The 11,118-nt window shown below is 49.4% G+C and overlaps 1 protein-coding gene and 1 long non-coding RNA gene across 3 annotated transcripts in view; one reads left to right on the top strand and one right to left on the bottom strand.

Moving 5' to 3' along the window:
• Window positions 1-2,173: 2,173 nt before the first annotated feature.
• Window positions 2,174-11,118, top strand: part of Atp12a (ATPase H+/K+ transporting non-gastric alpha2 subunit) — a 25,472-nt gene continuing 16,527 nt past the window's right edge. Inside the window, exons 1-9 of one of the 2 annotated variants that reach the window (XM_028858134.2) lie at window positions 2,174-2,455; window positions 3,110-3,265; window positions 5,409-5,468; window positions 7,011-7,211; window positions 8,082-8,195; window positions 9,205-9,339; window positions 9,469-9,586; window positions 9,827-10,095; window positions 11,064-11,118. The exon at window positions 11,064-11,118 is cut by the window's right edge and continues 144 nt beyond it. In XM_028858134.2, the coding sequence (XP_028713967.1) occupies window positions 2,447-2,455; window positions 3,110-3,265; window positions 5,409-5,468; window positions 7,011-7,211; window positions 8,082-8,195; window positions 9,205-9,339; window positions 9,469-9,586; window positions 9,827-10,095; window positions 11,064-11,118 (1,117 nt within the window). In that variant the 5' untranslated portion in view covers window positions 2,174-2,446. Of the gene's footprint in view, window positions 2,456-3,109; window positions 3,266-5,408; window positions 5,469-7,010; window positions 7,212-8,081; window positions 8,196-9,204; window positions 9,340-9,468; window positions 10,096-11,063 lie in introns of both variants that reach the window. The other variant, XM_037208507.1, reaches the window with a different exon arrangement.
• The window catches only part of LOC119088522, a 3,251-nt gene continuing 295 nt past the window's right edge, over window positions 8,163-11,118 (bottom strand). The window contains exon 2 of the long non-coding RNA XR_005092177.1: window positions 8,163-8,374. This is a non-coding gene — a long non-coding RNA (uncharacterized LOC119088522). The remainder of the gene's footprint in view (window positions 8,375-11,118) is intronic.

Below are 11,118 nucleotides of genomic sequence, written 5' to 3'. Positions count from 1 at the left end.
TTATCTAGGACTGTTCTCCTCACAGCACAGAGGGATGCCCAGGAGACGAGAAGCAGTAAAGACTTTGGCCCCACTCTTTTCTTCTTTGGTAGAAATCAAGACTTCCAGGTATCACATGACACCAGGGACTACCACAAGGGCCAAGGCAGTGACAGGCAGAAACCAGGAACTGGGCAGGACCCAGCAGCTGAGCAGAACTTCAACTCTGCAAAACCTAGGAGGTACCAAAGGACCAGAGAGTGGAAACTGTTGTCCAGTTTGATGTCATACCACCCTACACTTGACACAGACATACAGCCAGCCACCTTCTAAGTACTCTACATACTATTTTCTGAGGTCCTGCCAGCACTTCCCATTTACCGAACCCCACCCCACCCCCACCCCCCAGTCTGGAGTCTGTGTTTGCACTTGAAACTGCATACTGGCCTTGAGCTACGAACATCTCCTGGAATCTCACTAATCTAGGTTGGTTCCAGACTTTTTTTTTTTTTTGGTTTTTTGAGACAGGGTTTCTCTGTGTAGCTTTGCGCCTGTCCTGGAACTCACTTGGTAGCCCAGGCTGGCCTCGAACTCACAGAGATCTGCCTGGCTCTGCCTCTGGAGTGCTGGGATTAAAGGCATGCGCCACCAACGCCCGGCTTGGTTCCAGACTTAAAGGCTGGCTAGAACCGCTGAAAATAAATAAAAGCCACCTGGACGTGGGGGGGAGGAGGGGGGCAGGGGGAAGAGACCCCAGACCTCAAGCAAATGGTGGAACAACTGCTTCACACATATTTTGTGTTTCCTTTTGTTTTTTTGTTTGTTTGTTTGTTGGTTTTGGTTTTGGTTTGTTTTGTTTTAGAGACAAGGTTTCTTTGTGTAGGTTTGGAGCCTGCCCTGAAACTCACTCTGTAGACCAGTCTGGCCTGGAACTCACAAGAGATCCGCCTGCCTCTGCCTCCCAAGTGCTGGAATTAAAGGCATGAGCCATCACTGCCTGGTTTGTGTTTCCTTCTTATCTACAAAATTCTTTTCTTTCGAATAACATTCTCCACTGGAGGAATCAGGGAAGACGATATAGAGCTCTCCAGAAGTCCACCGTTGCTCAAAGCTGGATTAGAACATCACATCCCTGCAACGCCGAAGAATCTGGGGAGTGTGTCTATCTATATACCAGATAGATACCCCAGCGAGTCTACCCAACCCTCAAGAGTTGGGACTCGCGTTGTGTTCCTGGTCCACAGTAGAAAAACCCTAGAGTTCAAATTTTGCCCCTTTTGGACCGCAGGAAGAAGGGAGGACAGGCAGGAGGGAGCTGAAAGAGAAGCACGTGTGAGTGACATTGTGGAGCACAGAGCTATCCATCCGCCAGTGTCATCAAGGTAGCACCCAAAGCCTGGGCTCTGCACACCCTCAGCTGCTACTCCACCCCACCCCACCCCCAGGAGCCCTGACCTAACATTCCTAAAGCCGCTGCACCTGGCCCAGGTCCCCTTATCCTCTCTCCTTCCAATATCGTTTCAAAACTGCAAAATTTTATTTCTTTTCTGGGTCTTTACAAAGTAGTTCAGCTACTCCTTAAAGTCTTTGGCAGTTAGTCCAGGCTGCTCCGAAGCCTAACTTACCTATGTAAATCCATTCTAGAATTGGTATTTATTGCCAGGTCACACTTGCTGCTAGGAACTGCAACCCCCAACCCCTCCCCCATTCACATACTTTTATAAATTCCTTTATTGGTAAGAAAACTGCATTTTTAAAAGAAAGTGGGTGTGGATTTTCACAAAAGCTCCCCAGGGCGTGGGTGCGCCCCTGGGCTTCCAGGAGCCCGGGATCGGACAGACAGACAAGAACTCGAGGTGCACACGGGGGCTGCACGCACCTGGCGCGTGCCACTGCTGTTGCGCCACTGGCTGAGAGAGGTTGCCAGACACGCCCTAAGGGAGACCCCAAGTCCCCCAGCCAGGTATAAAGAGGGGCCGCCACCTTAGTACCTCAGATCTTTAGCCACCAATCCCACCCCGCCCAGACCTGCGCACCCTCGGGTTTCATACCCCAGGGGCGTCCCTGGTCGCACCCTCGGGTTTCATACCCCAGGGGCGTCCCCGGTCGAGTGAGCTGAGTCGCCCCAGGTACGTGGGCGGAGCACGCCGCATTTAAGGCGCACGCCACCTCCTCGGGACAGCGGCTGGCTTCGGCCGCGGAGGTGCATGCAGAGTCCGGGGCGGCGCCTGCCTCTTCAACGCCAACATCGCCGCGGTCACCTCTCAGGAACCAGGGTCTGCACACCGCCGCGGCCGCGGCCACCGCCACCACCAGATCGGGATTATCTGCGCATCACACATCACAGCCTGGCGCGCCACTAAAAAACCGCGCGTCTTAACCCCAGTCCGGCTCACCACAGCAGCAGCACACCCGCATCCCGTGCCCTCACATCCATCTGCTAGAGTGTTGGACTACCAGCCACAGAATGCGCCGGGTGCGTGCAGCCTCCACGTCTAGTGGGGACCTTAGGAGACCATCGGGAAGCGCTGGGAAAAGAAAAAGAAATGCTGGGTCTCAGGACAATAGGGGGTGGGCAATCTTAACACTGGACTCACTTCCAGTCGCCAAGAATATATATGGCAAATTAGGGCTGGCAGTGTATAGACGTTAGTATAGATGTGTAGGAAGGGTCCCCAGGGTTGCCAAGTCAGCCACACAGCACCTGCTCTGAAAGCTCCTGTTTGGAGATGGACCACTAGGCTTCTGTTGGATGCAAGGTGGTCTGAAAAGCCACGCTTACAAGTGAGCCTGCTTGGAACTCCACCCCTTCCTTAAGAAAAAAAGATGACATATCTGGTGTGACCCATGGACCAAGGTGCTAGAGAAACTGGACCCCAGAGAAGGGGTCCTTGACAAGACGCTTCCAGGGCTGTGCCAACCAAGCCTCGTGTCTCCACAGAGAGGATGGGAAATATTTTTGGAAGGGGAGGAGGGAGACGTCCCACAGTCGGGTCTTCTACTTCCTCTCCAGGTGGGGAGGAGGGGGCCGGCACTCTTCTGGGCATCTCCTCACTCTGGAGGAGCAACTTTGCCACTCCTCAAGAAAGCCTCTCTGGGGGCTAATACTGCACCTCTGCTTCTCTTCCAGAAAACACCAAAAATTTATTCTGTGGAGCTCAATGGAACTAAAGATGTCAATCAGATCGACCAGAGAGACGACACGAAGTTCAAGGGGGTGAAGGACAAGGACTCGGAACCCAATAAGAGTCATGAGAAAGAGGAGCTGAAGAAAGAACTTGATCTGGTCAGTCCCCTGAAGGTGGAAGGGTCTGGTGCCCCCCTCCCCTGAGAGCCTGTCTCTGTAGCTTCCCTCTGGTAAGGAAGAATCGGCCTTGCTAGCTTGGAATACCCTGGAAGGATTCCAACCTCCTTGTTTGTTTGTTGTTGCTATGAGTGTGATAACATCTTTCCTGGTTCTGTCCTGTCCTCCTGTGTCTCTCTGCCACCACTCCTTGTCACTCAGTCATCTCGCCTTGTTGCCAGATTCCTGCGTTCTGGTTGGAGGCAGTCCCAGATAGGACAGGGAGTTAAAGCATCTGTTGTATGCCCAAGAGGCAGAAGCCATCCCTCTCCTTTCCAGAGGCTTCCATGAGATATAAATAACCATGTGTCAATCTTCCAAAGAGGGAAAACGGCTCCAGGGGTAGAAAAGCCGGGCCTGGCCAGGCTCAGTCCAAGACCTTCTCTAGGACAGAGCTGTAACTGGGCACAAACAAGCTAGCTCCATGGAAACTACCCCGCCCCCATGTAAAATGGGAAATAGTTTGCAAGGTCTGGGAGGGGGAAATGAGCCACATTTTTAAAGTAAGTTTCTCTGAAGGAAGGACTTTGGGTCGTTAAAACCGGCCTCTTTAATGAACAGCCGCCCTGGGTGTGAAATGGAAGATATCCTTTCGTGCAGGCGAAAGGGAGTTTGAGATTCTGCTGGATTGTCCCTGCAGTCCATGGGCAGACCTCAAAACCTGGTGCTTGTTGGGCTATGGCTGGACTGATGCAACCAGTTTGTTCAGGCTAGGTTGCCAATTGTTCAGTACTCAGAAACTTGGCATAGTGAGGTCCTCATGAGGAGTCAACAAATACTACAAATCAGAGCTGTTTAACTTGCCTGGGGAGCTTGTTAAACATCTAACAGTGCGCTGTTAGGCTGTTGCGTGCCTGTATCCCAGTAGACAGCTCACAAGTTGGACTGACCTAAGTTTAAATCTCAATGTGACTGACATTCATTTTCCTATTTTCACTCATCTTTAACCCCAGCATTTAGAAGGCTAGGGTGAGGGGTTTGTGAGTTCAAGGCCAGACAGGGCTACATTCTGAGACCTGATTAAAGGGGTTGGGCGGGGGAGTGGGGGGGTGGGGGGGTGAGTAATGCCTATCTGTTAGGGTTGTGGAGAGGATTAAGTGAGATAGGTCAGGTCAAAGAGCAGTACTAGATAATACACAAAAAGAATTATGTCCTGTGTGTCTCTAGCGTCTAAGACATACCTGTTTTCCCTTGAGATTGCTACTCATAGGATAGAGTATACCTCTATTCTCTCATAAGCCTTCTCACTTTTTAGTTATCTATATTGACCTATTTACATTTTATTTTCATTGCAAGTCCTCCTTCTACTTCTTCAAGCTTCTCACAACAGTCCTGCAGTTTGTGTCATGATGCGTGGATGCCTTTGAACCTTGATCTCTGTGGCAAGTGAGAGCCTTGGAACTAATCTTTGTGAATGAAGAGCCCGTGCTACTCTAATTCTTCTGAATGAAAACCCTGTGCTACTCTGATTCTTCTGAATGAAGAGCCTGGGCTACTCTAATTCTCCCGAATGAAAAGCCTGGGCTTCTCTAATTCTTCTGAATGAGGAGCCTGGGCTACTCTAATCCTCCTGAATGAAGAGCCTGGGCTACTCTAATTCTTCTGAATGAAAAGCCCATGCTACTCCAATCCTTAGGAGCACAGCCTCACTCTTCCTCTCTCCCTGCCTTCCTGCTCTCATCCCCTGTGTACTTTGGGTTTACTTACCACCTTCAGCCGGTCTTAGCATCCAGGTCTAAGTGAAGTATCCAACTAGCTCAAAGCTACAAGATGAGGAAGGATGGCAGGGCTTGCATGTGCTGGAGGTCAGAGTGTGGCAAGTAGGCATTGTGTTGCTCATAAAAACCAAGGGCAGTGCCTGAGTGTCAATGGCAAGTGCAGTGTGTACTCATGGGGGAGGGGGGCCTCAGGACAAGGGTCTCCTGCACCAGTACCCCTCCTCACTGCACGGCCTCCTCTGCTTCCCACCAACCTTCCTGGCCCTTTCTCTTCTCAGGGCTACTGCCAGCTTTCAAAGTGGGTCAGATGTTGGGGTGGAGTCTTTTAGAATGATGCCATTCACTCCCTTTCCTTTTGTGAATTTCAGGATGACCACAGACTCAGTAATACAGAATTGGAACAGAAATATGGCACAAACATCATTCGGGTAAGTCGTCAGGGGACCGAAGGTCTGGGGGAACAAGCGTCTTGACTGTACGAGGAGGAATGCTGGTGTGCTCAGGCGGTGGGTGACCTGGGGCCACACCTGTGAAACTACCCATTTTCTGTACAACTGGATCCTGAGACAAACCCACTCAGCCTGCTGGAGCTGGCGTGTCTGACCCAAGGCTCCAGCCAGGCTTTTTCACTGAGCTGGATGCCCAGGCAAGACAGCTAGGGAGCTATGATCCCCAGAATGGTACAGACCTTCCTCAAGGTCATGGCCACAAGTTGCTTTCTGAAGTAAAATGGTGCATGGGGCTCTTTTTATTGGAGGCCGGAGAGGCGAAAGTTAGAATGTAAGGACCTAAATTCTCCATCTCAGAGCCCAAAGGACCAGAGCACACTGGTATACCCTCCGTACTTTACAAATTCCTCACTACACAGTATTGATTCCTTCTATGGATCCAAATTCAATTTCAAAAGTTTAAGCCTCCTTTTTTAAAAGCTTTTTTTTTTTTAATTTTTATTTTATGTGTATAAGTGTTTTCGCTGCATGTGCATGTAAGTCACCACATGCATGCAATACCTGCAGAGGCCAGGAGAGGGCATTAGGTCCCAGGAACTGTTACAGATGTTTGTGCATCACCTTACGGGTGCTGAGAATCATCAAGCCCAGGTCCTCTGCAAGAGCAACAAGTGCTTTTAACTACTGAACTATCTCTCTAGCCCAAGTCTAAACCTCTTGACAGAAAAATGAATATTCATTTGTTCAAAAGAAAAAAAAATGTGGTTCACACTGGGCTGGCAGTGAGAGTATGTAGATAACCCTATGGTTGACAGCCTCTGTGAGTGCGGAAGGCTGGCCACACCGTTAGAAATCTCTGGAACTGCCTTGTAAGTTTTCAACGGTCACTGAGAAAAGGGCTTCTGGAAAAAGAGAGGCAGGATGAAGGGCTGTGATGAGTTAGTTGCTCAGAACCCAGTTATGCAACCAACATTTGAGTCACTACCAAGCAAAAGCATGAGATCCCAGAGCAGACTTAAAAACAAACCAAACAGAGATACTGCCTCTAGCTTACACATGATTAGGAAGAAAAGATATGCACAAGGTATTGTCTGTGACAGAATTTGTGCGGGGTGTGGTGGCACATGTGTGTATTAAAGCACTCAGGCTGAGGCAGGAGGATGGCAAGTTCAAGGCCAGTATGGGCTATATTATGAGTGTCACGAAATAAAAAGGAAGAAGAGGGTTGGCTATATAGGTAAGACGTAGAAGACTTTCCTAGCTCTGGGTGCAAACCCCGGCACACCATCCAAAACAAGAAATGTTTATTGGAGACATGTTTAACCTGATTTAAATATTTTGTAATGTATACATATTGACTATCACATGGTACCACAGTAATAAAAGCAAAAGTAATCTTTGTCTTTAAAAAAAAAAAAAAAGGTGGGATTTGGGAGAACAAGGCCCTGGGCAGTGTTGGACACAACCTGCAGAAACATGAAGACTAACTGTTTCTAAGTGTGTTTTGCTTGGCTTTTTCAGGGTCTCTCCAGTATCAAAGCTGCAGAGCTCCTGGCTCGGGACGGGCCCAATGCCCTCACCCCTCCCAAGCAGACTCCAGAGATCATCAAGTTCCTCAAGCAGATGGTGGGGGGCTTCTCCATCCTTTTGTGGATAGGTGCTATCTTGTGCTGGATCGCATATGTGATCCAGTATGTCAACAATTCTGCATCCCTCGACAGTGTAAGCCACCATCCTGGTGTCTCATGGTTACAAGGGGGAGCAGTTAGTAAGTGAGGCTATCGGTGGGCACAGTACTAGGCTAATGCTAGGGTTCCACCACCCACCAGGCAGTGATGAATATGGGGAATCAGGAATTGCCCCAGCTGTGAAACGAGTGATATTTCATTCTCTGACGATATACGCATGAATTTTAGAATACAGACAAAGCATCTAGTCTGTAATGAGAGCGCGGGGGGGGGGGGGGGGGGGGGGCGGGGGGCCCGCGGCGGGGGGGGGGGGGGGGGGAATCACCATGAAGTATTTTTGGAACTCTCTTTCCTCAAAGCTAATCTCTCTCCTTTTCCCATGGAGGGCAGCTATAGCTGCTCACACCACAGAATTAAACTGGCTGATACCAGTTTTCTAAGAGAAAGAAACCAGCTGCCAAAAGCTAGGTGCTGTATGAGGTCATTGATGTTAAATACCATATCTGGCACTGATGTTAAATACCTATCTGGCACATCTTTGGAGTGCGCATCCATGGTCCTCAGGCTGGGCACAGAAGCAAAAAGTGACTGATTGCCAAGGAACATGAGTGACTAGAAATGTTCTGGATTTCAGATTGGGGTGGGGGTTTGAATGTGTGTCTATATGAAACAAGATATCTTAACGTTAGCACAAAATTTTTTTCCTTCATATATACCTCATCTTCTTTACCTGAAGGTAATTCTTGGCAATCCTCTCAGCATCTCTGTATCTGTGACTAGTCACATGAGATCAGGCAGTGGTGTCACATTGGTAGTCAGACTAGACTTTCAGATCAGGAGTTGTTGAGTTAGAGGTCACTAACCCTATCTGTTTCTCTGACTGCTGCTTCTCCTCCCCACCCAGGTCTACTTGGGTGCCATACTTATCCTGGTCGTTATTTTAACGGGAATTTTCGCTTATTACCAAGAAGCCAAAAGCACCAACATCATGGCCAGCTTTAGTAAGATGATCCCCCAGGTGAGTAGGAGCCACCCGGCTCTGGTCTCTTCTTGAGTTCTCGGTAACAAGGCAGCCCTGGCCCCATTCCATGCTGTCTGGCATATCTTGGGCAAATTACCTCGTGTCTCTGAATCCTAGTTCATCATAGGGTTGAGGTGGTCGGGAGGGCTAAAGTGAGATCAGAGAAAATGCTGGGTCTAGGGAAAAAGCAGGACAGAACATTAGTCATTGCACAACGTGTTCTGAACCATTTTGGACAGCCACTCAAATGGCTCTAGAATATTCCTTACTGACAGTCAAGGAGATCCATCCAGTCTACTCTATTTGTGACTATTTTTTGCTTTCTGAACTTGTTGCACTAATGCTCCTGTGGGGCCCAAGTGCCCCTTTCTCCTCCCAGGAATCCTTGTGTCTATAGCTAGGAAACCTCCTTGGCCCCAAATGAAAGAACAGCTAGAAGGGAAGATTCTGGATACAAGAGATGCCTCTTGCAGCACCCGAAAGAAGCAGGGCACTCCCTCATTAAAGTTCCCCCATCTCAGGAGCTAGAGAGATGGGTCAATGGTTAAAAGCACTGATTGCTCTTCCAGAGGACCCAGGTTCAATCCTCAGCACCCACATGGCAGCTCACAACTGTCTGTAACTCCAGTTCCAGGGGACCCGACACCCATGGCAAAGCACCAATAAACATAAAATAAAAATAAGTTCTTCATCTCAGCAGGAGTCCAGCTCTTTGGCTGGATGTCACCTGTCCGGCCATCCGGGTAGGGAGGCCCACCACCACCATCTCCCTTGGTCATATCTGCCAGGCAATGGCAGACTTCTGGTTCCAAGTACAGACCTCAAGAAAAAAGTAGTTCTCAGGATCTTGACACCCCATGTGAAGCAGTCTTCAATTTTAAGCTCACCACCAGCTAGGAGTCCCGAGCCCCCCTCCCCCCCACTCTGGAGTTTCATAGGTACAGACAGTGGTGAGGCCAGTGTGCTCCCCAGAGGCTTAGATGTCTGCCATGGCTTCCTTCCACAGCAAGCTCTTGTCATCCGAGATTCAGAAAAGAAGATCATTCCTGCGGAGCAACTGGTGGTGGGGGACGTTGTGGAGATTAAAGGAGGGGACCAGATCCCCGCAGACATCAGACTGGTGTCTTCCCAAGGGTGCAAAGTGAGTATCCAGGAGCACCTTCCTGGAGGAGCCTGCTGAGAGATAGCAGGCTCTCTCTCTCCTTATTAAGGAAAAAGTAAGCGTGAAAGTAGCTAATTCATTCTGGATTACTTCTGAACTTTCTTTCAGGTAGATAATTCCTCTCTCACTGGGGAATCTGAACCCCAGGCTCGTTCAACTGAGTATACCCATGAAAACCCTTTGGAAACAAAGAACATAGGCTTCTATTCCACAACGTGCCTGGAAGGTAAGGCCAGCTGGCTCTCAAGGGTGCATGCCTCACCTCTGTATCAGCTCTCCCTCCTGGGCCCGAGGTTTGTGTCTCTCCAGCGCCTTGCCGTAAAGCTCTCCCAGAAGAAATGCCGAGTGGAGGGGACCAGAGAACCAATGCTAGCCTTTGAGTTGCCATGCGCGGGCTCACTGCGCTGGCCAACAGAGACGGCCGGGAGCAGGAAGCCTGGAGTCAAATCTCTTCTTTCCCTTGTAGGCACGGCGACTGGCGTTGTCATCAGCACGGGCGACCGCACCATCATTGGTCGCATTGCCTCCTTGGCCTCCGGTGTTGGAAGTGAGAAGACACCCATCGCCATTGAGATCGAGCACTTTGTCCATATCGTGGCAGGGGTGGCCGTCTCCATTGGCATCATTTTCTTCATCATCGCCGTGTGCATGAAGTACTATGTCCTCGATGCCATCATCTTCCTCATTAGCATCATTGTGGCCAATGTACCTGAAGGCCTCCTGGCCACTGTCACTGTGAGTTTGTGCAACTGTTAGCTAGCCTGCACCCCCACGCTCTCGGCACCAACCACGGCGGCTGCAGAGCCACACACCTCTGCCCATCCCACCCGAGACTACCACGGGATGTTCTGAATAGACTGTTTCATAGAGTGGTTGACAAAAAAGAATTGTGATGTTTCTAACATCCGGACGCACTGTCCTTGAAACTTGAAGTTTTCAGGAGGTCTAGCTTACTTCACAGAGGCTGGTTGTCTCACTCCCTTAATATCTAGAGAAGACAAACTTTTAAACCCCATTTATAGAATTTCTGGAAGCAATGCATTCCTCTGGCTTATTTTCTAAGATTCCCTTTCTCCACCCCTTCTTATTATGAAGGAGTTAACCCTTCCTCAGCTAACCTTGAACTTAGCCCTGGTTCTTCTCTTTTTACCCAGGTCCATCTAATTCAGTCCTCAGACAAAAGCTCCCTCCTCCCCAGCCGCTGGGGAAGCCTAGGGGGTAGGGAAAAGGGTTCCTAGGCTAGTTATTTAACACAGGAGCTGTGGCCGAGTGCTATCCAGGCCAAAGACAGAAGAATGGTTTTGAGTTCTAGGTCTCACTCCCTGTTTTGTTGTTCTGTTTTGTGCTTCTGAAGATTGAACCAGCACCTCATGAATGCTAGGCAAGTAATTTACCACATCCCAGCGGTTTAGAGCACTCTTTTGAGTTGAGTGAGTTTCAGTCATAGCTACACAGCCTGCCTGAGGACTTCCTGAGCATTTTCTTCAAAAAATAGAGAGACAAAGAAAGTGTCCTGCATTTAATCTTTTTTAAGATTATGGTCAATAGGACTTCAGGTGGCTTTCAACTCACTAATCCAGACTTCTTATAGCTGTAATACCACCTCTGGCCTAACCGTATCCTAGCTCTCTCCTAAAAGTCAGTCCCAGATAACCTGAGGTCAAAATGATTGTCCCCAAAGTCTCTTCTCCCCCTCCTGCCAGGTCACCCTGTCACTGACAGCGAAGCGGATGGCTAAGAAGAACTGCCTGGTGAAGA

Source organism: Peromyscus leucopus, chromosome 9 (assembly GCF_004664715.2).
Source record: "Peromyscus leucopus breed LL Stock chromosome 9, UCI_PerLeu_2.1, whole genome shotgun sequence".
NCBI lineage: Eukaryota > Metazoa > Chordata > Mammalia > Rodentia > Cricetidae > Peromyscus > Peromyscus leucopus.
The sequence above is the reverse complement of the archived record's forward strand: the minus strand, read 5'-3'. Positions and strand labels throughout refer to the sequence as shown.